At 35.8% G+C, this 27,445-nt stretch overlaps 2 protein-coding genes across 2 annotated transcripts in view; one reads left to right on the plus strand and one right to left on the minus strand.

Annotated features, from left to right (window-relative positions):
* Window positions 1-1,139: 1,139 nt before the first annotated feature.
* On the plus strand, window positions 1,140-9,061 carry LOC21393751. The gene is made up of 11 exons (XM_024162676.1): window positions 1,140-1,755; window positions 1,887-1,989; window positions 2,524-2,647; window positions 2,838-2,909; window positions 4,862-4,900; window positions 5,093-5,173; window positions 5,304-5,351; window positions 5,475-5,525; window positions 7,426-7,494; window positions 8,021-8,272; window positions 8,406-9,061. The coding sequence occupies exons 1-11, from the start codon at window positions 1,470-1,472 to the stop codon at window positions 8,655-8,657; spliced, it is 1,377 nt and encodes a 458-aa protein (XP_024018444.1). The 5' UTR covers window positions 1,140-1,469; the 3' UTR covers window positions 8,658-9,061.
* A 995-nt stretch (window positions 9,062-10,056) lies between these two features.
* Window positions 10,057-27,445, minus strand: part of LOC21393752 — a 38,945-nt gene continuing 21,556 nt past the window's right edge. The window contains exons 24-48 of the mRNA XM_024162813.1: window positions 25,820-27,405; window positions 24,434-25,650; window positions 23,218-23,346; window positions 22,987-23,136; window positions 20,342-20,896; window positions 20,197-20,268; window positions 19,499-19,930; window positions 19,184-19,367; window positions 18,338-19,097; window positions 18,145-18,261; window positions 16,842-17,115; window positions 16,170-16,283; window positions 16,001-16,084; window positions 15,820-15,870; window positions 15,558-15,737; window positions 15,124-15,399; window positions 14,916-15,091; window positions 14,436-14,810; window positions 14,281-14,344; window positions 13,668-13,814; window positions 12,591-12,695; window positions 12,407-12,517; window positions 12,146-12,250; window positions 11,642-11,711; window positions 10,057-11,302 (exon numbers count right to left, since the gene is read on the minus strand). Of these exons, the coding sequence (XP_024018581.1) occupies window positions 10,617-11,302; window positions 11,642-11,711; window positions 12,146-12,250; window positions 12,407-12,517; window positions 12,591-12,695; window positions 13,668-13,814; window positions 14,281-14,344; window positions 14,436-14,810; window positions 14,916-15,091; window positions 15,124-15,399; window positions 15,558-15,737; window positions 15,820-15,870; window positions 16,001-16,084; window positions 16,170-16,283; window positions 16,842-17,115; window positions 18,145-18,261; window positions 18,338-19,097; window positions 19,184-19,367; window positions 19,499-19,930; window positions 20,197-20,268; window positions 20,342-20,896; window positions 22,987-23,136; window positions 23,218-23,346; window positions 24,434-25,650; window positions 25,820-27,405 (8,020 nt within the window). The 3' untranslated portion in view covers window positions 10,057-10,616. The remainder of the gene's footprint in view (window positions 11,303-11,641; window positions 11,712-12,145; window positions 12,251-12,406; window positions 12,518-12,590; window positions 12,696-13,667; window positions 13,815-14,280; window positions 14,345-14,435; window positions 14,811-14,915; window positions 15,092-15,123; window positions 15,400-15,557; window positions 15,738-15,819; window positions 15,871-16,000; window positions 16,085-16,169; window positions 16,284-16,841; window positions 17,116-18,144; window positions 18,262-18,337; window positions 19,098-19,183; window positions 19,368-19,498; window positions 19,931-20,196; window positions 20,269-20,341; window positions 20,897-22,986; window positions 23,137-23,217; window positions 23,347-24,433; window positions 25,651-25,819; window positions 27,406-27,445) is intronic.

The following is a 27,445-nucleotide window of genomic DNA, read 5'->3' on the forward strand; positions in this document are numbered from 1 at the left end:
ATTGTTTTGATTTTATTTTTTTCTGATTTAATTTGGTTTAATTTGTTTAATTTGGTTTAATTTGTTTAGTTTGAATGGTTTGGTGTATACCTCAACTTTAATTCCTCTTGCTTGTTAAAACCTGGGAGGTGAAGAAATAGAATTCCGTAAGGTTGCGTTTGGTTGCATTATTGAACGGTTGGCATGACAATAAAAATAAAATGGCAATAGAAACATAATACAAAGAAGAAACTCCTTTGTTTGGTTTAGATATTTGAGTCCATATCTAAATATGATTACTTTGATTATAATTAAGTAAAGAAATGGAATTAACTCTGATTTGACCAATATACCCTTATCTTTAATTAAGGAAAGATAAATTGAGATGGGAAATGAAAATGTAAGGTGCGATTAGAATTAATTTTAAAATAATTTTGCTTTCAATAAAAAATAAAAATGAGATTGTTTTAAAAATTATTATGAGACCGATTCTAAAATTACGTGATTTTTTAAGAAATTATTTTGAGTATAATAAGAAAGTGAAATCGTATTTATTAATCAATATACTATAATATTGTTGATAAGTATTAAAAAATGAAAACAGAAAAATGAAAACAACTTTTAATCGTTTTTTAATTCATTCACAAAAACCATTATCACTGTTTTTATTTTGAAAACATTTAGGGTGTGTTTAGAATTCGTTCCAAAATGATTTTATTTTTTGTATGAAAATAAAAATGAAAACGTTTTCAATATCAGACAGAAATCATTTTTAAAAATGTGTTTGGTAGTTTTATCAAGAGATTATTTTCAGTAGAAAAAATCAATTAATGTCTCTCTTTCTTTCTCTTTGCTCGAGAGAGGAGAAAACGAAAACAAAAATTAAAAAATGACTAAAAGTCGTTTTTCATTTTTCTTTTATTTTACATTAAACTAAAAAATTATTTTCATTTTTTATCTTTATTGCGCCAAACGTCATTTTAAAAATATTTTTATTTATTTTAAATGTTAAAAATAAAAACGTGATTAATTTCAAACACAATCTTACTAACGTCATTTTATTTTCATTCTCATTTTTTACTTTTCGAAATACATAAAAACCTTTTTCCAAAACGGCTCCGAACACGCAGGTAATTTCGATTCATTCGGTGGAAATGGAATAGTCATTTCAACAATAGAATGAAAATTGAGAAAAAAAATAAATACTGATTACATTTCCTATGTCCATTCCTAACCATTACCCCCGACCAAACACAACCTAAAAGAGTGCGAAGTGCAGGAATTTAAAAACCGAACTTTTACAAGTGATTTTTGGTTTTCTTCGTTGGAGCAAACTGGAAGAAGATCAGAAGAGCAAGCCCTAAGAAGAAGAAGAAGAAGAAGTTGGAGCAAACTGGAAGAAGATCAGAAGAGCAAGGAATTGGGTAATGGAAAGAAGTCTAGGGTTTTGAAGATTCGATGAGACAAAGTGAAGAAGAAGAAGAAGAAGAATGAGCAGGCTGTCGATAAGGCCTCGGCCATTGGACATTCACAAGAAGCTTCCGATTGTGAAGTCCGTCAAGGATTTCGAGGACGACGACGCCCCAACTTCGTCTTCCACCCGCAATTCTCAGTTCCTCCGTCACGCCGCCATCGCTGACGACAATGAATCCCACCACAACCTCCAGCCTTCCTCCAAGCCAATCCCCACTCCTCAGTTCGTCGTCGTCGACACCTACGAGAGAGACTACTCCCGCACCTTCTCTCAGCCCACTTCCTACTTGCGTGCCCGCGGAGGTCACCATTCTATACATTCTTTCTTTCATATATATATATATATTTATGCATACATTCTTTCTTTTTGATTGTGTTCCGCGTAAATTTTATCAGTTCTGAGTAATTTTTGCATTTGAATTTCCGTTTCGCAGCTCGGGCGGAGTTGGGAGAGTTTATCGAGTACGACCTTGACAATGAAGACGAGGATTGGCTTGAGGAATTCAACAGAGACCGCAAGATTCTTGCACCCGATAGGTAAGCATTTTTTTAGTATCCTTTTGCTGTAGTGTGCTTTTCCAAGTTTATTGAATTATAGTTACTTGCCCTTTTGATCATTTGGGATATTGTATGTTCAGTTGAGCAAACGTGTCTTATGGTGGGTATATAAAGTACTATAGTCACAAGATTAGGTAAATTCAATGTTTCTTTTAAGAAATTTGGTGTTTTGAAGAAACTTCGAAAAAGCTATAACAATCGATCTAGGAACTGCTTTTTCTTTCTACTAGACTCAGTGCAATTTATGGTTTATGTTTTTATAAGGCTCAGGTTTCCTTGTTGTCTCGCCTGTTTCCTTGTTTTATGATCTTTGCATTTTGATACCATTTCTATTTCTCATTAAAGAAAAGGTAAAAAAATTGGTTTTTTGAGCTAATTATCGATGTTTTCCTGGACTATCTTTGATATGGTATTTTCATTGACCTTAATTGTAAATTAAGACCTTGACGACTATGTGGGCATTGGCATGTCATCCTTGCTTTGATTTTATGTAATGAAGAGGTCCGGTTGCAGGTTCGAGGGCCTTCTTTTCAAGTTGGAAGTTTTGGATCATAAGGCACGAGAAAGGGCTGGAGTAATAACGCCTACTCTTGGTTTGCCAATCCCTGTTCTTCTGCAGCTCGATTTTGCTATGGAGGTGATATTGCAGTTTTTAACCAATGTTATTATGCATTCAGCTTCATACTACAATCTTGATTTTTATCTAGCCAAATGGTTCTTTGATGTGGTTTTGGTACTTGAGATTGTTGAGCACTTGAGCTTTGGCTTTGTGGAATTATTTGTTGAAGTTATATCTAACTTGACCTTATATCCATTTGATGATGTAGGCTCTACAAGCTCAAGCTCAGAACATAAGATATGCTGTTATCCAGTCTGCTTATAATTATTGGAAAGAGAAGGTACATAATGTAGGTCCCATACAATTGGGTTAGCTGGAGACAGTTATAGTCCTTGCAAATGATTCGGTAACTAGAAACTGTTAAATTGGTATAGTTTGTTCTGTTCTATTGTAGATTTGGATGAGTACTTTTATTAATTGTTTTTGAAAAGCACCAACTCTCATAACATATTAGAAAATGCTGAGAAGATATGTAACAATAGACTCTTTGACCTTTCTACCTAATAATATATATTTGTTTTACAAGAAACTTATCCTTATATTGATGTATGAAATGATTGATGACACACTATACAAGGAAAAGAGGATAAGGTATCCTCTTAAAAAGTCAAAATTAAAAACATCATCTGGGGAGGGATCTCGGACAGTAGGGTTTAGCAGTTAGAGAGTTCCAGGTTGTTTTCTGTCTCGTCTTTTTTCTCTTCTTTGGTGGATAGTTCCGATTTCCCCAACTTTGAGTTTTTGAATATCATTTACCTGTGTTCCATCGAAGGTTCAAGTTAGGGGTGTCAATTCGTGTCACGTGACGTGTTTTGATCATTTCTTTTTAAATTTGCAGCAACTCGAACACGACCCGTGACACGAAATTTTTTAAAAACCGCAACACGAACACGACACAATCACTTTGCGGGTTGACACGACACGACACGAAAATGGCTCGTGACATGAAATTGACCCGTGAACCCAAAATTGACACAAAAATTGTATACTTTTATTTAGTTTTTTACATATTAGAATAACTTCAAATTCATAACACACTAAAATGCAATGACATCTATTGAAATAAGCAAATAGTAGTATAAGATTTTGAGTATAACTATCATGATATCACAAGTTCATAATAAAATCAAAAATATGTAATGAAAAATATGTATTTTTTAGTTTTTTACGAGTTTTGTGTCGTGTTTGGGTTAGGCGGGTCCAACCCGAAATTGACAAGTATTTTTCGTGACAATTTCAGGGCGACCCAATTCTGACCCGAACCTCTTTTTTCTCAACCCTAACCCGTGAAATTCGTATCGTTTTCGAGTTGTGACCCATATTGCCGGCCCTAGTTCAAGTATTTTGTTGGTTACTAGTCCTTGATAAGCTGAATACTCATGTCTCAATGCAGCATAGGAAACCGTTTAGTTCACTGTCCCCAGGCTGGTGTGTTCTCTGTAAGGACAGCAGTGGATCAACTGATCATCTGTTTTTACTGTCCTTACACCTATGAGATATGGTGTTGGATGATTAGGGTGCTTGGGATTTACTAGGTCTTTCCTAGATCTTGCAAAGAATTATGCAAGAATCCCTCTGTTTTAGATCAGGTTTTAGAAGAAATTACTCGAGTAGAGTGGCTGTTTAGCTATTTTTTGGGCTGTCTGGTTGGAGAGAAACCACCGAATCTCTGTGGGAAGGGAGGAGGATAGCATTTTTATTTCGGATAAAGTCAAATTTTGGGTAGCTATTTGGATCCATAAGGAAAGAGATTTTAGGAGCTTGCTCTTCTCCAATCTTTTTAGGAGTTGGGCACCCGTTTTGTAGCTTAGTTTTAATTCTTTGGAGGATAACTCTTCCACCTTTTGTTTATACATAGTTTTTCCATTACTTAAATGTTTTCGTTTCTTTTCCATAAAATTAAAAAAAAAAAAAATCAAAGAGGAACAAATTAAACACAATTAATTAAAAACAATAAAAAATATCAGCAACTTGAGTTTCTGATTGTAAGGCTGCACTCATGAGTCTAATGCGATAACCTTTATAAGCATCTCCTTCTCCTCCCTCATCCATGTACATGTTCACTTGAATGGAGAAGATTGTGTTTCACAAGGCTACGGAGAGAAAAAGATGTGTGAATTCGTGTTGTCTATGTTTGGTATCTAAATGGATTGTCTTTCTATTTAATATGGTTAATCGAGTCTTCTCTTCCTGTAAATACTGGTTATTGATGTAGCCTTTTGTTTTGTGCAGCGTGAACGGTGGCAAAAGCCTATTCTACGGCGTTTGCAGGTTCTTTTTAAATCCTTTTTGCCATATAAGTTTTGCATTATGGGTAGATCTTTGCATTAACAAAGATTTGATAACCCGTGTGTAATTTTAAACTATCTTCCTCATGTTTTTTCGAATTAGTTTGCCAATGCGTTGAGCACTGTTTGAATCACCCTTTAATGGCCTTGGTATTTTTTTTTTTTTTGGGTACAGCCTCCTCCACCTGTTAATGACACCAATCCGTACAATGTCTTTAGGCCAAGGGAGAAGGCTCATAGACTACACACAAGAAGGGTAGGTGACAATTCATATATGCTTGCTTTTGGCTTTTGGTCACAAATTTTTCTGTTGTGAACTTATATGTAAACATAAATGCATATGCTGTTTTGTTGATGAGTAGCTTTTGTTATTGTTTTTCTTTTAGATGCAAAGAAGGGAGAACAATGTGCAATCATTTGAAAAGCTTCGCCAGGTTGGTGCTTCTTTCACTTTTATGTTATTTTCATTTTGTTCCTAGTAAAGGGAAAAAAAAAAAAAAAACTTTCTGCTGAAATTGACATTAACAATAACGTTCTGCTGAAATTGACCTTTGCAGGTTAGGCGTAACCTGGACCAAGCAAAGACGTTGCTTGAAGCCTTAATTAAGGTATCTGTACTTTATTCAAATTTTCTCACACATTTATATGTTGTCATATGATGGAGGAGAATTTTTATTCTTGCTTCAAATTCTCATTGCCAAGTTAGATAGGAACTGAACCTGGAGCCATGAACTCATGTAGATACAGTCATCCACACACAGATTTCATAGAACAGAAAGTTTTAATTTCTTAGGTTGTTAATTGGACGGATCATATACTGTTAGCCTTACGTGGAGTAAAGTTGCAAGTTATCTTCATCACTATTAAGGGGGTGGATATTGGTCATATGGAAGACAAATTTTGCAGTTCTTGACAGTCATGGTGCGTTGAACTTATTAAGGAAGTTGGGAATAATTCATCCTTGTTGGTACGGAACAGCACAATAATGGCAGGAACTTCATGGAGTTTGAAGATTCAATCTGGAGCTGGGACTGAAGATATTGATGTTCCTTTTGGTTGTACTGGCAGATGGGGATGGAGTTGATGGGACATGGAAGGTAGATTAGAGAAAGATCAAAGCGTCAAGAGATTTGAGGAGGTGACCAAAAGAAGACTCCTAGATCTTAAAACTCTAAAGATTCTATCTTGGTTATTTCAGGGGAGACATCATGGATGGCTGGCAGATGTGGTGATGGCCCATAGAGAAAGGAGATAATAAATGTGTATAAGATTCAGCAAGTAGAGGGCAGAGTGCAGAATAAACCAGATTGGCTCATCTCTTCTTAGGCTGACAACCAAGTTTTTTTGGCGTAAAAATCATGGGGAATTCAAGTATCTGCTTGGCTGATGCTTAGTGGTAAACTGAACTCATGGTAGAATTTCAGTGTTGGTCACCCAAAGAGCAACTTAAGCATATTCGAATTTAATACAAAATCGGGTTGTAGGTGTAGGTGGGCTTCCTTATAAGTCATGGTAAGATCAATACGTATGACATGTTCTGAAGGAGATGATCATGTCTGCAATTTCTCCATCTTGGTGTTTTCTGTGTAAGCGTATTGAAGAGACTTTAGATAATTTGTTTCTTCATTGCAGGGTGGAGATGAAATTCCGAAATTCTTTAGTTCAGGTTTAAAGTTTATCACGGGTTGCTCTTACTTCTAGATGTTTTGCTGCTTTACTACCTTTGTGATTTGTTGGGAGTTTGTAAGGTTCATTGCTGGATAATTTGGTTGCCAAGGAATATTAGAATTCTTTCTAAATCCGAAGTCTTAGTTAAGTTCATTCTGGCCTTGGGCTGTCTTAAATCAGTCAATTTTTCCCTCATTGATTGTGTTGAATTGGAAAGATTTCCTGGGATCTTGATTCAGTTTTTTTTTTTTTCCCTTCATCTTGAAACTTTTGTTCGTAAATTATTTTTGATTTAAGAAAGCTTACTGTTTCTTATTAAAAAAATGGAAATATTTCCTAGGGAAATATATATATATATATTATGTATATTTATTTTAGTTTTAGTTTTTTCTGTTTGGCTTTTCTCTTGTCTCTGAGGATGCCTTGTCTTCTTTCCGTTGTAATTGATTTTATCAATATAAGTAATTTACTCTTATAAAAAAAAAAAAAAAAAAAAAAATTTTTGGGGATGTCTTTCCTGTTAAGTTGGAACCTGGAAGACAGTTTGTAATTTTGTTTTCTTTGTTTCTGTGGTCTTTTTGTCTCTTCTTTTGAGGGGGAGTATTTTTGGTCCTCCTGATTGTTTTTTGTTCTTTGTTTTTTTTTGTTTTTTTTTTGTTTTTTAAATAAGAAAAACCCTTTTCATTGGTAGTTAGTTAATCAATTACAAGGAAAGAGGATGAGGGATCCTCAGAAAGAAGAAAAGGAAGGTCCTCCTGATTTTATTTGTTTATTCCCTCATCTCATCAATAGAATTGTGTTGGTTGAAAAGCTCTAATTTCTGCTATGTAACATGTGCAGAGAGAAGAGAAAAAGAGAGAAGTCATGGAAGCTGAAGTTAGTCTTCAAAGGATCCAAATGAAATATAAGGTATGCATATTTTTATTATTCTCTTTTGTGGCAAAAAACATAATGATCCTAAAGCTTTCACTTTTACATGTACCGTTTTAAAATATACAACTGGAGATATTGTATCAGAAGCATTGTTTTCATGCAAGTTAGGAATCTCTGTTTCATGCTTATGTTGTCGTTTGTAAGATTTGATGGCAATAAAAAAGAATTCTTTCATGCTTACATTATGGTTTGAAGATTTGATGGCAATTAAAACAAAACGATCCTAAAGATTTATCTTTTACATATAACCTTGGAAAATGTACTACTGGAATTATCGTATTGTAGCACTAGATTTTGTATGCCTTCTGAAATGGTTATTATTAAGGTGGTTCGAACTTGTACATTTTAGTATGTGGTGGTTCGAATTTCTACTCAAGCCCACGGGATCTTTGAGTTAGCATAAGCATGAGAGCAAAAACAAATTTTGAAATAGCCATGTGGTTTAAATTTGGTATAATTTAAAAACTGTTTTGTATGGTGCGTGCTTTCTCATCAATTCCAGCATGAAACGGAGCTTATGGAAGATGGCTTGGCCCTTTCTGGATTCCCACCATCAACTTGCAAATTTGGTTCGAGTGAGGAAGAATTTGTAGATTCAGATGACATTGCAATTGCGAACAGCCGTCCTGGTACACGGCCTTCTGCAATCCCAAATCAGCCCTTGGTGGAACCCAACTTAGTTTTGGTACCCACTGGACATGTGAAGCAAGAGTTTAGGCGGCGTCAAGTGCCACAAGGATGGCTTCATAAAATGGTATTCACTTATTCTTTTCCTGTCTAATTTGAATCTCTGATTGCTTGTATAAGCATCACGTTTACCCCTGAATTTTTTCAACAAAGAAAAAAAACCCTGGAATCTGAATTGTCATTGGGTGTGCTTAATGCAGGATCCCCTTGAACCAGTATTGTTGTTCACGAGACCTCTAGTTCCAGAAAAGCTGGCAGCTGCTGGCATCTCATTACCCCCAGAGCCTTCAACAAAAGATGAAGTTTCTCCACAACCATGTAAATTTCGCGGAAGAATTGGCCGCGGGGGTCGATTAATCTTCGATAGATGGAACCCTTTGATGCACACACCTATCGACTACGGCAATTCCTTTTACATACCTCCTAAGGCCAGGGCTGCAACATATAATTGATTTGCAGTCATTCTGCTTTTGCTTGTTCTCCATCTATTGCAGGCAAAAACCGATGAAAATAGGTCCATACTTTATTTCTGCGATCTGATTGCAGGCGGACCTGCTGGTATGGTGGGGTTGGATTTTTTGGGGGGACTGACTTGGATAAATGTAAAGCATGGAAGGTGAATCTTTCTCGGCATTTTGGCTCCAAATAAAGAACAGGGCTATTTTTGTATTTGTAGAAGGGCCGGGTGGTGGCTGTTCCTATTAATTTTTGTTTAGTGTATCCGTCTGAATGTCCTTTTTTTGCCATATTTGTTTCATCTCTGTCTCCTCTCTTGTTGCTGTATTATAGTTGTCATTTAATCTTCGTTTAAATCTCATAATGGAAGAAATTTATTATGAGAGAATCCAAGCAGGAAAAATACCACATGATTCGAGTGAGAGTGAAATTATCGTCCGTGTTCTATGGAGCGTTATCCTGCATTTTTTTATTCTAAGAGAAAATTACAGAACTTGTTCTTAAGAGTGTATTAACTTGGATTTTTATTTTTTATTTTTTATTAATATTTTTTTGTTAGTATAGTTGTTTGATTAAAAAGGTTATTAATAAAAAATAAATGATAAAAATTTGGATCGATACACTTTTAAGAAATATGTCTCTCTTCCCCAATGCGACAAGAAGAGTGACAAGAAGTAAGAAAGAGAGACGGTAAGAAATAGGTATACATTTAAAATTTATGTTAGTAAATAATTAATTCACTAGTGTATAGAAATTAATAGGCTTTTTATATTTTGACTTTTTTCAATTTTCAATTTATCTTTTATCTTTTTATTTTTTATTTTTTATTTTTTAGTTATGTTGGAGTTACTGTATGGTAAATCTTGAATTTATCATTAGAAAATTAGAAATTTAGAACACATTGTGTTTATTTATAAATCCTAAATTTACATGATAAGTGCAAGATTTATAATTAAAATATAATATATGTTGATTATGTTCCTCCATAAACCCTAAACTTACAAGTAAATTCATAATTTACTGTTACTAAATTATATTAACTTTACTACTATAAGAAAAACATTATTTAATTCTACTCGTAAATCTTTTACGAGAGTTAATTCAAAATTTACTATCAATGTAAAATGTGTTATTCATAAATCTATCCAGAATTTGTCAGATTCTTTCGTACTTATCAGCTGTGGTATACAATAATATAACATTAGATAAGAGCGGATAACCAAATCAAGTGAACAGGGACAATTAGTAAAAAGCAACTCAACCAGTTGCGAATGAGTTGTTTTTTTTTTTATATATGTATATTATATAATATATATATATTGCGCCCATTTTCAGCTTATAACTGGGGTAGCATCAGCATGTCAGAATAGATAGCCAAATCGAGTAAACAGGGACTGGGAAAAACCACCTCAACCTAGAGATGAGCAACTATTTTGATATTTCCCATTTTTGGCATTTAATAGGATGTAATATAATGTACAACGTACAGATTAATAGAATCGGATTTCAAAAACTAGGAAACCAAAGGCCTATCTACTCTTATTTTCTGTACATAATGAATGACTTTCGATAGCAATGGAGCTATATAATTAAGCTCCTCAATTACATCATATATATAAACAGAAAAAAAGGAGGAAAAATAAATTCACATTGTGACCATAGGGTTTATTTATGGCATGGTTCAAAGGCTGCTCTTTCGTGATAGGAATTCAATCAGTCCACCAACATGCAGAAATGACCAAATATCCTCACCACGTTTCTTGTATGCATGTGTGGATCGATGGTAGTCTAGTCTATCACACTCCGTGAAGAAATTCAGTTCTTCGAAGCATGCAATAGGCAAGCCCTACTCTGAATCTCGACTTTATTTCAAAGAAAATTTTATACAAAATTGGTGAGTAGACCGTGTTGCCATAATGAATTCATGTTAGGAATAGATATTTTACTTCACTGGCCTACTTGATACCACTTCGGTGCAAAAGATATCTGCGGCCCCAGCCTTGATTCTTTCCCCGTTCAATTGCAGACGACAAAATCTCTAACAAGTTCTCCGCATCTTCTGTGTGTTCTAGTTCCAAGTTAGTTTGAATGAGGGGGAGAGTAGGACTATTCCAACGCACAGACGTTCCACTACCTCCTTTTGCCCGCTGATTTTGCCGCGATAACGTATCTGAACTGCTTCCGACAATGTGAACCACTCCTTGATGACTATCAGCATGCATTACAGTTTCTAAACCGATTTCTGACTCTACTACCCACTCCAAATCAGCAGGAATACCTCGAAACTCGGGCTTGCCCAAGTCCACTAAGCGGGAGCAGCTCACAATTAATATGAGCCTCTCAGTGATGACGACAAATTTACCAGCTTGTTTAAGTGCCTTGCATGCGACCAAGACCTCATCCTTGAGCTTCACGCCATCACCGGCCTCTGCAAGTACAGATGTTCCAAGAGCTTCTTCCCAAGAGTAGGGTCTGAGAGGAGCTTCCCTGCTGAGAGGCCTTGGAAAACGGACCCTGAATCTTTGTCGTGCCATCTGGTATAGTCTACTCCGATTTCTGATGCTCTGAGCAGTTTTTCCAGTAACTTGAAGAATACTAGCAGCTGGCTTTGCCACAAGACCCGTAACACCTAATGCTATGCCTGAGCCGTAGACATGATATCACAAGAGAAACAATTAAAAGCTATGCAATTGCCACTGACCATCTGTCATCTCAAAAACATATATTGTCTCTTCATAGGATTTGATGATCATAAATAAAATAAGGCACAATTCTAAAGGGTTGTTTGGTTGGGGGATTCATACCCCGATTCGAATCATGATTCATGGTTCGCTACAGTATTTTCTCTCACAAAAAATACACGTAAATCGAAAATAGTTCTAATCTTATGATTCTAATCCATGAACCAAACGTCTCCTAAGTGATCCATACTAGCACTCAATTCTGAGAGGAGGGAGGGGGGGAAATAGCAATCAATTACCCGATAATACACCAGGGAGACCATGTTTCTCAGCTCCTTTAATTGGTGATTGAAGGAGACCAGTGAGTCCCTGGAAGAAAAAGGTCAAAACAATTGAGTTATATAATGGTAAACGAGTCTTGAGAACTTCTAGGATATGTTCTATAGTGAAACATATAAATTTGTTCATCCTTCACATCAAAGATCTCAAGAATGAAATTTGTCATGAGACTTGGTTGATAATTGTAGAAAAGGGTATCGACCCTTATGTAAAGCAAGGAAGTTTATTTACTTTCTTTATTTAGAAAAGATTAGGTTTAGATTTAGTTTCTGATTTTTCCGAATTAGTTATTGTGATTTATTCACTTTCCTGTTTTGTTGGGATTCCTAATTAAAAGGAATTTCAGTTTCCTACTTTGGTGGACTGGGATGCCAGCCACTCGGTTAGCTATATATTAGGTTGTAAATCTCTTTTCAATTCAAGAAGAATAATTCCGCAATTTCTTCAATAATGACTAGGAATACCTCTAAAACTTCATTTATCACGCCTTTAGAATGTGATGCAACGCCCGTTTGTAGCTGTTCCATCCCGGAAACCGCCTGGTCATCGAATGTAAATGCAACAATACCCTGCAAAGAGACGTTTAAATTAAATAAAATTTGTGAAATTCGTCTACGAACAATTCCCCTGCCTTTCCATTTACTGTCCCTTATATTATAACAAAATTTCTCGTTCCTCAATAAAAATAAAAGAAATTATACAGATGTTATTAGATGTAGAATTACCTTGTGCGCGGCTTTGCTGAATTGCGTAGCAGCATCACTTACAGCATAGACTGTGTTCCTTAAAAGACTAGTGGTGCCTTGTGCCATACCAGTTATCAATCCAGTAGGGCTCTGTCAATGGAATTGTTAATCCTCAACACGATGAAAGTGGGGGAACATTTCAACCAATTGGAATAAGTTTTACCTGGAAAATGGTTCTGGCAGGTACTGATAAGAAATCTCTGATGCCAAGCCCAAGAGTCCTTGCAAATCCCATGGGGTTACCTATGACACCAGCAGAGCCAAATACCTGTAGTTGAAAGAATTAGATAGCACACTTGTTTGCCCTCTTAATGGAAACAAATAATCCATGCGTGTGGCTAAGATGTATTATAATCTTAACCACAGAGACATATACTTACAAGTACTGACTTTACTAAAAAACCAAGCAGTCTGAAGCCAACAATAAAAGACTGCTATTTGAGTCCACATAAACAGAATTTTGCATAATGATCAAGACTGAATGCTTAAAATGTCAAACTGATGAACTTCACCATATTGAAAAGGTTTTATAATTGTTAGATTCTTATTCTGAATTGTTAAAAAGAATCAGATTTATGTCTAAAATACTGTTTATAATTGTTTGATTCTTCTGAAATGCTAAAATAATTAGATTAACATCTAGACTAACTAAGGTGAGACCAATCTAGCACGCTGCTCACATTGAATTATGGAGATATAGAATGCTTAATATCCCTATCGGTTTCCATGTAACTGATAATCAACTTCCCAAGAATGCAATAGTAGAAACTACAATGCTATTCGAATAACATTAAGTCATGCATTTTCTCATTTTTGCTTCCTTTGCCCAAGCAATTGATCCAATTATCCACGTTGCTATGACAGATGAAATAGAAACAAAATAAGACCCCTGAGCCCTGTGTTAAATAAGTATTCATCACATTTTAGGATTGACTGATTCAAGGCAACAGTTAAACAAAACTATAATAAAATTTGGGAGCTCTCTGCTAGATATTTTAGAAAGTTCAGCAGTAGTTGGATTTGAGTTTATAGTTTTACGTAACTTTATCATTTGAGGTTGAAAACCACTGAAAAAAAGAACCTGCAACTCAAAATGGTTTACAACCAAAGCTAGAGATTAAATATCAGGTTCAAGAAAGGTGAAACGCTCAAACCAATATATTGCCTCAATTAAACATCTGGTAAAGGGATTAAAAATTGTTTATAATTATTAAGCTTTCATGCATTATTTACATTTTACCTTGTACATTTCATGAAGAAGTTGCCGAGTGCAATGCCTTATAAAGATCTCCTGAATGGATTCCCAGCTAGAAATGTGATGTGAAATGGTCAATCGCTTAAGATGAACTTGTGCTCCCTCAACATCAGCAAGCGCCATGAGACCTCTCTGTAATTGATTGTTATTAACAAATAAAATCGTAATAATGTAACATTTGGAACGTCTACAAAAACCTAAATTACTGCTTTTAAGTCTATTCCTCTAAAATAGTAATAATGTAACATTTGGAACATATAGCATCTTTTTTGAATTATCATGTACCAATTAGAAGCAACAAAAAAAAAAAAAAATTGCCCATCTAAGTTGTCCATATCACACTACTACTCCACTAAGACAGACGTGGAAAATGGGAAATATTTGGAACGTCTACAAAAACCTAAACAACTGCTTTTAAGTCTATTCCTCTAGATTATTTTCAGTAGCAAAAGAGAATGTATATTATTTCTATACCGCGTTCGCTTTTAAGAATCCTTCTCTCTCTCTCTCTCTCTCTCTCTCCTTTCTTTTTTTTTTTTTTTTTTGGGTATAGTGCAGTAAAGCCTTGAACACCAATTCTAGGGGGAGGAAAACTTACATGAACAAGAAACTCTCCTGATGTAAGGATCCCCTTTCTAAGTATCCATGGAGCACTAGAAAAGCTGCGACCAGAAAATTTGTCATTTTTCGGACCTATGCTTTAAGGTGAAAATATGGAAATAAGGCGTTCTCTCTAGGGGATTAGTGATCAACCTCAAGGTCAAATTGACGGGGCTTATTTCAAACACCTCTACATAGATTTTCCTTTGTCTTTTAGCCAACAGGTAAATTTGCTGCCAAGGAGCTCCGATTGGAATTACCAAAGGTAGTGATTTGCTGTGTTTGTTATAGTCATTAAACACAGGAACATTGATCAAATAACTATTGTCCTCCCCTGCTTTCTGATGATACTCAGAAGTCTGAGCATGTGAAGAGGACTCCACCAAACTAGCATCAGAGATGAGAGGAGATGATAAAGGGTCCGATAAATGTACAACAGTACTCTGAAACCTTGATGTTACTTCTTTGATGAAGGCAAACAAGCTTAATATCAGCTCTTGCCCAAGCTCAAGGTGGAAATCTGCTACTCTGCAAGCATTGGAAAAACCATTAACATCGGGAGTAACTAATGAAATTGTACTAAAAGCAGCAATTGACAAAAAAAAAAAAAAAAAAAAAAAAAGCAATTGACACCTTAAGGTTATGTATTCAAATGAAACCAATGAGAGATCCTTTTTTCTCCACTTTGAGACAGCAATGGAGAACACAGGTTCGTAAGAACCATCAGAAGTTCTTTGCAATATCCTTTCAGCTTGGTTGCTTTTGCATTCACGATCAAAAGACAAGAGGACGGGATATGGTGAAGAGCGCAGCTGGTTATCTGCAATTGACACCTTAAGGTTATGTATTCAAATGAAACCAATGAGAGATCCTTTTTTCTCCACTTTGAGACAGCAATGGAGAACACAGGTTCGTAAGAACCATCAGAAGTTCTTTGCAATATCCTTTCAGCTTGGTTGCTTTTGCATTCACGATCAAAAGACAAGAGGACGGGATATGGTGAAGAGCGCAGCTGGTTATCTATTTGCAATGATGAGATTTGAAAGGAGAGCTTTTGTTGATCCAAACTCTGCAGAAGAACAACTCTTATGTTCTGTGCACAAGCAAAAAGCAATTCCTGCACAAGTACAAATAAGGAAAGTGTATAGAGCAGTTCTTAGTTTTTGATGAATTCTCTCTGGCTGAAAGTTTCCATTTTCTGAGTAGAAAGGTGAAAATTTTAAAAAGGAAGAAACAATATAAAAGAAGCAGAACCATAGCTACATATTTACATACCTGAAGGTAAATGTTAATCAAGGAAATACCAAGATGTGGAATTACTACTGAGATTTGTTCCTTGTTACCAACAACCTTGTCTTGTTTCTGCTCCTGTTTCTTTTTCTCTCTTAAATAGGGGCCACTTGAATTTTCCGTATCATTCAAAATATGGTAATTTGAGTCGATAACACGGAGGACCTGTGACAAAGGAAAGCGATTGCTGAGCTACTAGGATTCAGATGCCCCGTAGATATATCATGCCAAAGTATCAGGAATTTACCTTCGTAGCTCCTTCAGCATGTACCGATAAGACTAATTTTCTCCCAGGTTTCTGAAGACAAAGACATACTTGAATAAGATATAGATCTCTCCATTTCCGTGCACTTAATTAGTGGTCAGAGCACAAAACTATCCAAGAAGACACTTAAGCAAAAAAATTATTCATCACTATATTATGATACCTCGGAAGATGGTGGTAAGTCAACAGGAATGTATTCTTTAACCTCATCCAGGGAATACGAGCCTAAAACACGCTCACCAGGTACCTTTAAGTTCCAAAAACAAAGAGTTCTGAGTAAACATAAAAGCTAGGAAACATTCTATATCTATACAAGAGAAGACAAAGTTTACCTCCACTGTGAGGCGATGAGGATAACATGGTTCATCCCAAGCATAAGGGCATGATGTGTATGAATGAACAATAGTCTCAAAAGTATCACATTTTTGTTGGAAGATCCTTAGCCTCTAAAAAGTGGCAACAAATGACGTGGAAAGAAGCTTAGTCAATGATATAAGAAAAAAATAATAATAAAATGTCAGCTTTAATACATATTTATTTACGTAAGAAAGAAAATTCTCAAATCATGCTTCTCTCTCTCTTCTCTTCTTCATTTTTTTTTTGAATACAAATGGAGCATAATAGGTGTGAAGTTAACAATACATCACATAAAATCTAATGACTAGCATTTCCCAACTTGAAACCTAGCTTGGTATCCTTTGTCCCAGGTTGTTTTGGTTGGGCTGGTGGACCATTGGTCCTCCTTTATCTTACACAATTGAATTTCTCTTGAACAAAGTTTATATTCGGTATTAGATAAAAACACAATAATAAACTACTGTTATTCTAAGAGAGGGAGACACGAAATGAATTGAAAAATCAAGAAACCCACTTCACTTATTTATGTACGTACTGTTGATCCAAATAATTGGAGAAACCTAAATACAAACTTTACCTCAAATAAAATTCCAACTATTTTGGTAAATAAGTATTTTGAAGATAGAACAACTGAACAATATACTAACCTCCTTTGAGAAATTATCAATTTTGTAAGGCATATAACCTGTATCATCATCCGATAAGAGAATCAACATTGTTCCAGAATCACCATGGAGGCTTCCAACAACCTTCTCATCTCTAACAGAAACATCAGCATTTTGCATTTCCACTCGTATTACACTTGATGATCCAGACACATAATTCTGCATTTTCACTTGAGTATCTCCAAGATGATCTGGTAAAAAGCTTCCTGACCATTGCCATCCGGGTTCATTGTACCGAACAGAAACAAGTAATTCCCTGGGCGATGCCGGAAATTAAATATATACAAAGAAGAGAGAAAACTATGAGGGCTGACGAGTAATAAAAGGATACCTTGAAATAATGAAAAAGATAAATGGACAAATAAGTTAAATGAACAAAAAGGTTAAAACATTCCAATTACTAGACAAGAAGTAGCAATAGTGATTCCACGTAACTTATTTAAACTATATAAAGCCTTTACCTCAGTGGTCGAGGCCTCATGTGAATTGGTGCATTGTTAAACTATCAAGTCCAATTTTGGGGACAATAAAACAAGGATAGATCTGACTAGGTTAGTCCTACCCATCCTTGGCACTTCAACCACAACTAAACAACCAGTTTCCCAGTTTGGTAGTTTAATAAAGCGAATAAAGAACTCAAATCCCTCAGAAATATATTTCCATGGATTCCTAAAGGAGCCTCTAGATACAAGGTTAGAATTTGAACCATTAGAATGTAACTCATAAGTCACATATTTCTAATGTGTAACGACAATTGCCCAACTAAACTATTTGCTTCTCCAAACTCATCATCATCTTTCTTTTACGCAACCACATTACAAGCTCCTCATACCTCTAGCTCACTGTTAGTGCAAACAATAATGTCAATTAAATCTTTAATACATACTAGGTTTACAATAACAAGTAAGCCGAAAAGTGTAAGTTTCAGACGGCATTTTGTTAATAAATGAAATTAAGTTTCAAAGATGCAATGACCTATACAAATGTTCTAAATTTGTTGCCTGAGACAAATTCAATTCATCCTCTTAATTTTCAAAAACTAGCCATCTGTAATGAAACGAATGCCTAAATTTAATGCTTTGGAGACTAATCTAGTTTCTAAAAGGGTATGAGATCTCAAGAAGGTAAGACCGTAGCAGGGCATATTTATTTAATAGCATTAAAAACTATTTTAAGGTGAAGTAAGTGAACAAAGAGATCTTATGCTAAACTATTAGTAGACTAAAAGTTTTAAAGTTAGCAGGAACAGTCTCCAGATGCCTTGCATATTATTTAAGGCAACTACCTAGTTGTGTCCATCCAGTGAAGATGAGAATGTTCCCCCATGCGCAAACGGAAAATGTGATCAGTACCCTTTTGCTTAAAGCATAGGTCTTTACTGCATGCATTACTGATAACATATCTGAAAAGTGAGGAAATATAATGAGAACAAACATAATACAAATGTGAAGAACGCAGCAATATGTCGGAAAGGTTACCTAGGCTGAAAAGTAATAGCACTTGACCGCCCAGTTAGTGGCCCAGCAACCACGCTAGATGTCAAAGAAATCATAAATGCAGCATTTGGTAATGATTGAGGAACAAGAACAGTAGTGGAACCACTAGGCGGGACAAGAAAAAATGGGCTTGACCACACCAAATTTGACGTGTTTTCTGGAACATAATCAGGCTGAGCTCTACTTAACATAACCATTAGCTCATTAATGGCAGAAAAGGGAACAGGGGAGTACATGTCCGCCCCAACTTTTCCACGATCATAGCCCATAAAGTTGTAATTCCTCAAATCACCACCTGAAGATGATAATCTATTCTTTGAGCTGTTAAATGAAGCATTTTGAGTCTTGTAGTCATTTTCGCTTGATTGTTCATGAAGACTTTCTTTGGAATTTTCTGAGATCAAAGAATTGTAACGAAACCTTTGCTTCTGAGGATTAACACCATTTCTAGTTGAGATAACATGACTTGAGGAAGAACATTCTATAACATGTGGATTTGAAGCACGTGAACCTTCTATAGAAGACACCAGATGGAGACCATCTATTGTCTGATATAACTCTTGCTCACCCATATCATACGAGGAAGAAATGACAGAAGGAACTCTGTTCATTTGACTTCCATATTCTGAGATCAAGAGAGGAAAACCAGTGCAATTATATAACAGAAAGGGAACATAAATTGAGAGCTCCCTGGCACCAGAGAATGCATCCGTTGTCTTTTCAATTGTAACATATGTTGGACCTGAATAAACCAAAAACAGACACCATTAAAATAATCTATCTGGCACATAGTTAATTGAACAGAAAATTCAAAAGAAGAATGATTACCAATTGACTGGTGTGAATCAAAAGCAATGACCTCCAATACTGCAAACTTTGTACCACTGAATTTGGCCATCGTACAGAATGTTTCTATACGTGGGAACTTCACAGTTGCTGGTTTGGACCCACAAAAACTAATCTCAAACCCCAGGTCATGCGAAGGATCAACATAGTGAAAGAAAGTTTCAACCTATGACATTAAATAAAAATATTATTTTTTGGGTGCAATTAGGTTCCATAGAAATAGGAAGAAAATGCTAAAAGATATTAACACAACTACATATTCAATCAAAATATATTTGCCCACATAGCGCCACAAACCTCAGAAAGAAATGCAGTGTGGGTCACCCCACCACTTTCAATTGCCAATGATACTTCCTTGGGTAGATAGTTTTTCACCACAAGAGGAGTACATAGAGTCAACTGATGAACACACCACTTATTCGGCTCATCCAACTTTGATTTTTCACAGGAACTTTTAGCATATGTATTTAAATCACTCTTGGTATGACAAGGCAAGCTGACATTTCTAACTGACATGACACAGCGAAAGGGATCATTACTAGGATGAGCTGGATAGCAAACAGAAGATTTAAGAAATCCGACTTTAGTCTCCTGCAAAAGAAGGTTTGAAAGGTTATAGACTTCACTCCAGAGGTAGGAATTTCCAATTGGACGCCACCTGATCCGACCAGCTTCCGCCAGATGTAGAGGCAGAGGCAATTCCTGGCCTGGGTAAATTGGATCTAATATCTGAAATGGAAATTTAACTAATAAGTTTCTATTGTGCAGTCATAGAAGCAAGAAGTTATTTAGGCTTCGTTCATTTCACCAATTTGAGTTTTCAGTTCTAAGTTTCTATAGTTAAAAGCTCTCAGAAAATGTCACGTCTAATTTTTTCTGCTACAGTTAAAAGCTCTCAGAAAATGTCACGTCTCAGCTCGAATTGAAAACTTGAATTCGCGAAGCGAACGAGGCCTTAAATAGGCTTACATGAAGAAAAATGTTTCTGTCCAAACCTTTGGGGATACGCCGAATGGAATATCAAACCGCAGCTCCAATGGCGTTGAAGTAGCATTTGAAAGGATAACCTGGATATATGAAGCGTTAGTGGCACTTCAAATTCATTAACAATCTTAGCATAGATGTGGGTTTTGCACATACCGTGGAGTATATTCGTATAAACTTGCTATAGCGGTGCGCTGAAACGTCAAACACAACAGGAACTTCAAAACCACTTCTAGTGTTGGTGCTATTATCTCGGCCATTTTCATTATATGCCTTGTAAAAATCAACCTCAAAGTAGGTAAGCCCTACACGCATAGAAATAGGAGCAAAAGGTGCTGATGTTCCATCAAGTTGGATGCTGATATAGTGATGAGCAACCCCACTTAATTTCTGCTCAGCAAGTCTGTCAGAGGAGTGGGTTGGCCACACATGAAAAAGTTCCTCCAGGGTATCATTAATATATAATGGAATTGAAGCACCTGGTTCGACAGACTTCACGTCCATTTCGGTGACACCAGAGTCATCAATTGGCCCTTTATAAATATGATATACTAGTGGCAGAGAAGTCAAATTCTGGAGCACGTAGGGTGCATATCTTCCATCATACATATGTTTGTGTGGAGGATTCAATAATTTTTGGCTTTCAGGAACATTATTTGATTCAACTGCATCCCAAGAGTCCTTAATCATGTCAAATGTCCTGAAAACGCACTGAAAGAGACAAATGAAATAATTAGGGAAATTACAGTAATTTTTTAAATAAGAAACATATCGTTTTCAATTACAAAGAAAGAGAGAACAATATATCCTCATAAAACAGTACATAAAAAGTAAATGCAATCTGAAGAAAAACATAGATATCAGAACTAGACTTATACAGTTAGTCTCCACCACATCTTTCCAATTTAGAATAATCAAAGGAAAGGAAATGTACAATCAGTTGATGTCCACAAAGATGAAAAAAAGTTTTTCTTTCTCAAAAGATCCCTTGTCTCCAACACCCAGTCCTCAAAAATCTTTGAGTTTCTTTCCATCCAGATGGCCCACAACATTCAGAGCACAATATTTTTCCACACAACTTTAGCCATTTTATTAGAATCAATCAGTTTTCCATTTGAACTTTACGAAAGTGGCAACAAAAAATAAAAGGACACCACTTAACCATCAGAGTCTCAATTGATTCGTCTCATTAGTCTAAAAGGTAAGACTCATTGAGGGCAATAAGGTAAAAGTACATTGGATGTTATGTCCTTGTCTTTTTCTTTTTTCCTTTTCTTTTTCAGGAACAAACCCTTAAAGGCTATTTGGTTCCTCCTTTCAAGTAATTGTTTCAAGTTATGCATTTTTGTAAGGTCGTAGATAATCACAAACCGTGAATATATATATATATATATAATGAAAAAGAAACAAATTAAAGTAAAGATAAAAAAGGAGAAGTACAAAGAGAGGATGAGATTTCCTCAACAACCAAAACAAAGCCTAAGAGAAGTTAGGCTATAAATAAGGAGCCCAACTCCAAACTAAATCCGATAAGCCCTGATTACCAAACTGTTTATCACGGACACCCACAAGGAAACCCAAAATTTGACTTTATCCCACAAAACAATTTAATCCTCCTCTACATCATTAAAAATCCGACAATTCCTTTCTACCCAAATACCCCAAAAGATAGCTAATGAGGCAAATTTCCACAAAATTTTACCCTTAGGGCTAAAGCTAAGGGGAAGAGAGAACTAGAGTAAATCCCTGCAACCTAGGTGTAACCCATGAAAAGCCTAGCTCTTTCAATAAAAGCAACTAGATGTAGCATGAACAATGGAGAAAAAGGTGAGCCGCTGTTTCTCCCATTTTCTTGCAAAGGATTATATCAGATGAGAGGTTTTCAACTCATTGTCGTGAAGTGCAAGTTAAGTGTAATATGTTTTGCTTCAGATTCAGAAAAATTAACATCTTTCCTTCAAAACGACGGTGAAATAAAAAAATCAAAGTTTTGGTGAATAATTGCTGTGTTTTCTGGTCTGGCTTAAGGCCCCGTTTGGAATGGCTTAAAATAAGCAGCTTTTGGCTTATTTAGTGCAAAGCAGCTTTTGGACGTGTTGGATAGACTTATTCATTGGGCTTTTGACTTTTATAAGCTCTCTTGAACAAGCCACCTCCTTGGTGCTTCGTAAAAAAGAGCTTATGAAAAGCTTTTTTATTTATATTTTTAACCTTTTATTGGTGAATAACAAGTTAAAAATTCCATCAAATATCCTTGTGTTCATTGCTTTTATAAAACTAAGAGCTTTTGACATATTTAACCTAACAGGTTCACAAGCTCTTCTGAAATCAAAAGGCTCTTTCCATGCACCATCCCACCAGTAAATAAAAGCCTTAACTTATGCTTCTCTTCTTCTACTGCTTGAAAGTAATAGCAAAAGCTATTCCAAATGGGCCAAAATGGTGAACAAAATAGAGTTAAAAGAAGAAAATATAGTTTCCCTTAATTCACTTATTGATTACAAACTTGCTTCTATCTCATGCAACAATGGATAATTGACCTTAATATACCATGTTGGGACAGCTAGTAATAAAAAGCTATAACCAAGACTATGATCTGAGACCATTTTTTCATGTTCCCACACAAAGATATTACAGTTCTTGCATAAAAACGTGTCTTCAGTCATGTAAAATTTTCTTGAGATATAGGACGTATATCAAATAATTACCTCCATTCAGTTCCCAAGGAAGACTTAGCAAATGATTAGAAACATGCTAAAGCTATGCTATTTAAAGTTCGTGATGACAAAGGATATGAGTACCTCAATGAGGGGTTCCGTAACATTTAAGTTAAGCTGTGCAGTTGATTTGAGCTGGATATCTGTCATAATGGAGCTATTAAGACTCATTTCTTGTTTCCTTGTCACATTAATTTCAAACTGCCAAGGCTCGATGAAAGGCTCCCAAAAGACCTTAAAAATTAGAACTAAATGAGAAAGGGATATTATTCATATTGGAAAATAGAAGGTAAATAATAATCCAAAGTAACATACCTTATGAATGTTATTGTAGCTCACTTGGAACTCACCACTAACCAACCCTTCTAAGTAGCTTTCCATCATATTAATATACAGGACGATGTTCCTCACAAGAATTTCAAACAGTGGTCCACTGCAACTCCACTTGATTCAAGGAAAATAGACTCTTAGCACAATACAAACCATAGTTGAAATAGGATGATTAAATACGAGTGTTTAAAATCAATAATCAATATCTTTTTTATAAGGAAACATCCTTTTTAATTGACGATGAAATCAATGGCAAAGAATTGAGGACAAGGCATCCTAAACAAGCAAAATAAAAACAGACAAGATAAAATAAACGAAACAAAATGCTAACCAAAGACACTCAAACGCGACATTTAGCCGTCCATCAAAGAGAAGTATAATAAATGTAAATCTTATGGAAAGAATTCAATGGATGACTAATTAATCAGAGAAGTGCAAAGGGGTGTTTGTTTTAAAGAGTATTCGATACATGGTGTTTCTAAGGCAACAGGTCCTAAACCTCTATTGTCAAGTCCTCCTCAGTGCAAGCATATAAGAATGGTATTTCTAAGGCAAGGTGATCCAACAAAAATGAAAAGATCTAAAGATAGATTTCCCTGCAAGAGTATTTGGCTCTTCAAAATTTCCACAAACTATATTTTTAACGTCCTTTTCTCTTATTTTTTCAAATGCGGCTTGGGGACAAATATAACCATGGACAATATTCCATCAGCGTAGATAATCATTATAATCAAATCACAGGAGTAAAAAACATGCTCTATTGGAAAAAAAAGAAGAATGAATTAACACCGAGTTAATAAATAAATAAATAAATAAAACCTTCCTCGATTGCCAATTTGTTTATGTTAAATTTGCATCTTTCAGTCCCAAAAAAAAAAGGGAAGAAGAAGAAGTCAAGAGTAGCATGTATCTCCTACTTGTCAATAGCATAGTAAAAAGAATTCATATAGAACTATCTACCTCACTAAGAAAGGAAATGGAACAAACAATAAGAAAAAGAGTAAACAACCAAGAAACATCAGAAGCAGATAAGTAGAAAGAAAAAACGAAAAGAAATACTATATTTTTTTTCCAACAAAAACGGGGGGCACTCCTCATAAAAGAAACTGCAATAATCTGAACAATATACCATATAATAATCAGCATAAAAGAGGATAACATGAAAATAAAAGATGCTTAAGAACCGATGCGAATTCCATACCCTTCCATCACTTAGAAGAAAAGAAACTTTCCTCATATTGACTTTAAAATCAACACCACCAAAAGGAAACTGGGAAGGCCCTGCTTCAGGAATGACGAATGTAACACAGCGCAAAAAATAGAAGAAATTATGAGAAAGCCACACATTTAGATGATCACACTGAAGCTCAACTTTGACATGCACTGGCTGAGTCTTGCCATGAAGTTCAGCATCCAAAACAACATGAAATATCTGAAAAAAGGGCCAAGAAAGAACATTATTGTCCTCACTGAGTGCAATCGTGCCACTCAATCTTTCCATCTTAGTTTTCAATTTTGTACTTCTTCCATCTATAAGTAATCCACTACTTTTACTGTGCATACTAACAGAAATATATTTTAAGTCGTTTCCTCCCACTACACTAGAAGAAGTGACTGGAGAAATATCCCTTTGACCTTGAGCTACTGGAAATTCTCCACATGCTTTGTTGCTGAAATAGATGGGAAAATGAAACGTAACACCGATGTTTTCCAACTTAACAGTCATGACCATAGCATCCTGCTCCGTGTTCCCCGATGAAGGATATGTTGAAGCACCTGAAGAACAGAGAGAGTATGGAGAACCAGTGGATGCTGTATTATCCAATGTGTCAACCTTATAAAGGTTAAAACTCTTAGATGATGTACCCAAGAGTTCAGTTTTGGACAACTGTCCGGCATATGAAACAAACATATCGATCATGTCAACCCAGTCAGACAAGTGTACCCAAATGTCAAGGGATGGAATTGAAAGATATAGTTCATTTTCACCTTGGTTTACTTCAGAAAGAGAAATGTCAAGAACAGATGATGTTAAGGATGGGGAAGTGCACCTTGCTAGCACAATGGAACTAGGTAATGAAAGGAATTCTAGGTAAGAGAAAGTAAGATCTAAACTTGAAAGAAAGTCATTTCTCAAAATTGCAGACAATGTAAGTTGCATTTCAGCCTTAGCAATCAGTTCAGTTGAGCCTTTTGTGAACTGATGAAACTTCATCACCAGTGAATTAACGTGACATCTAACTTCTGTAAGTACAACACTCGAGGCAATAGGTGAGGCTACACTGTTCTGTTTGAAGCACCTTTTCAATTGAAGAAACTCTGGAACATCAGATTTGAAACATTTTGATTGATCAGGAACTAGGGAAAACTGATTCATGACATCCAAGAGTGCCTCAAATCCAAAGAAGAAGTGATCATCTGTAAAGAAAAAAAAAAAGAAAAAAGAAAAGACAATGAACAAGTGTCAGTCTACATATAGTTATATGGATCTGCAGGAAGCGGATGATTGTTTCAGGTATAACAAGATAAGAAGATTAAAAGATGAAGTATATCTGTTAAGAAAGCTTATATAAAATGTAAGTCCTACCTTCAGCCAGAACTTGACATTCTGATATCCTTGACATGATGCATGTGGTTAATGGAGTACTTTTACGAGAGGATTCACTTTCACATGGTAATCTGACCCAGATATCCGCACTTAAGGGTGCCAACAATGTAACATCTGCACAGTTCGCATCTTTGTCTAGACTTAAGCAACCATGATCCTTGAATGACAAGAATGACAGGAACACGTCCCTTCCAAATATATTTAAACAATCACTTCTCTTTGCAAGCTTATCTTCTGGCACCAAGGATTCACATGGAATTCCCTTGAGAGCATTATCTGGACTGCTGCTATTAATAAAACTAAAGTACACTTGTTGAAACTCAGCCTTTAGAAACTGAGGCTCACTGCTTTCCACGGGCAAAATTAAGACCGAGTCCAGTATCTCAAACTTATACACAACAGAACCTTCATTTTCAGCATCAGAACTTTCATGCATTCCATCTCCAGTTTTATTTGAATCGGAACTCCAATCAGGTAATGAGAAATAACCAAGTATTATCGCCAGATATTCAGGAGGTAAAATGCAGTATACATGCTGCAAACTTAACCCTACCTCCAAATGAGAACCTGACAAGCTATGTTTGTTCTTCTGCACACGCACATTTATGATAGGGGACAAATTTGGCAAACAAGGACCCCAGATGAACTCATGGAAGTTCTTTGTCCACCAATCTGAGGTAAGAGTCACACCCTCTAAAGAACATAATGCATCCATGCAGTCCTCATAAACAAATAGCGAACAATTAGAGCTAGGCAGGGTGACAGTACCAACAATACCCGACGCATCATGAAAATGCAGCCTGATTTCGCATAGGTTAAAATCAAAGAAAGATGGACAATTTGCACCTGAACTCCTAGATACATGATATGCCTCTGTTCCAGACGTAGATCTTGATGATCTAGCATGAGTACTGGCACTTTTAGATTCTGTACTCACATTAAAATGTTGCATTCGAATCCTTCTGTCCCTTAAATTGAAATATTTTCTCCAGTCAGAACTAGAATAAAGCAACGAACTCTCAAGATTACCAGGCGAACTAGCATTGGATATTGTAATAAAGGGAAAACGATCTAAAGGAATGCTTGCATGCTCAGGGGAACCGGTCTCGAAGTAGTTTGAAAAACCAAATTTTTGAAAGCCAAAATCAGAAATTGTTTTTGGATCTCCAGCATATACAGAGGAGCTAGAGAAGCTTTCATTTGGGCAAGAAGTACCAGAAGCAGATAAATTCTCAAAAAACCCAGTCAGCAGTCTGATCACATCTGGGTAGCAGTGGATTTCAGCACCATTCATGCATATGGTGTATTTGCAACAAGTTAACGCTGTATCAAGAGCTTTGAAATGTAAGATGATGCATCCTTCACTGAATAAACTTCTATCAGAAAGATTATCACTTCTGTAGCCACGCCCACTATCAATGTCTTGCTGATGTGTGGAAGAGGTAGAAAAATGATTCCCAGATGAAAGCAAAATATGGCCGTCATTTTCACCTCTCAGCTGTGAAGTACTTACATTCAATGCTTTTAAACAAATCCAGCACTCTTCAGATAAGAAAAGAGAATAGCTGCATTTTGTACACACAACATTACATTTGTATATCAGAG

This window comes from Morus notabilis, unplaced genomic scaffold, assembly GCF_000414095.1.
Source record: "Morus notabilis unplaced genomic scaffold, ASM41409v2 Scaffold1289, whole genome shotgun sequence".
Lineage (NCBI taxonomy): Eukaryota > Viridiplantae > Streptophyta > Magnoliopsida > Rosales > Moraceae > Morus > Morus notabilis.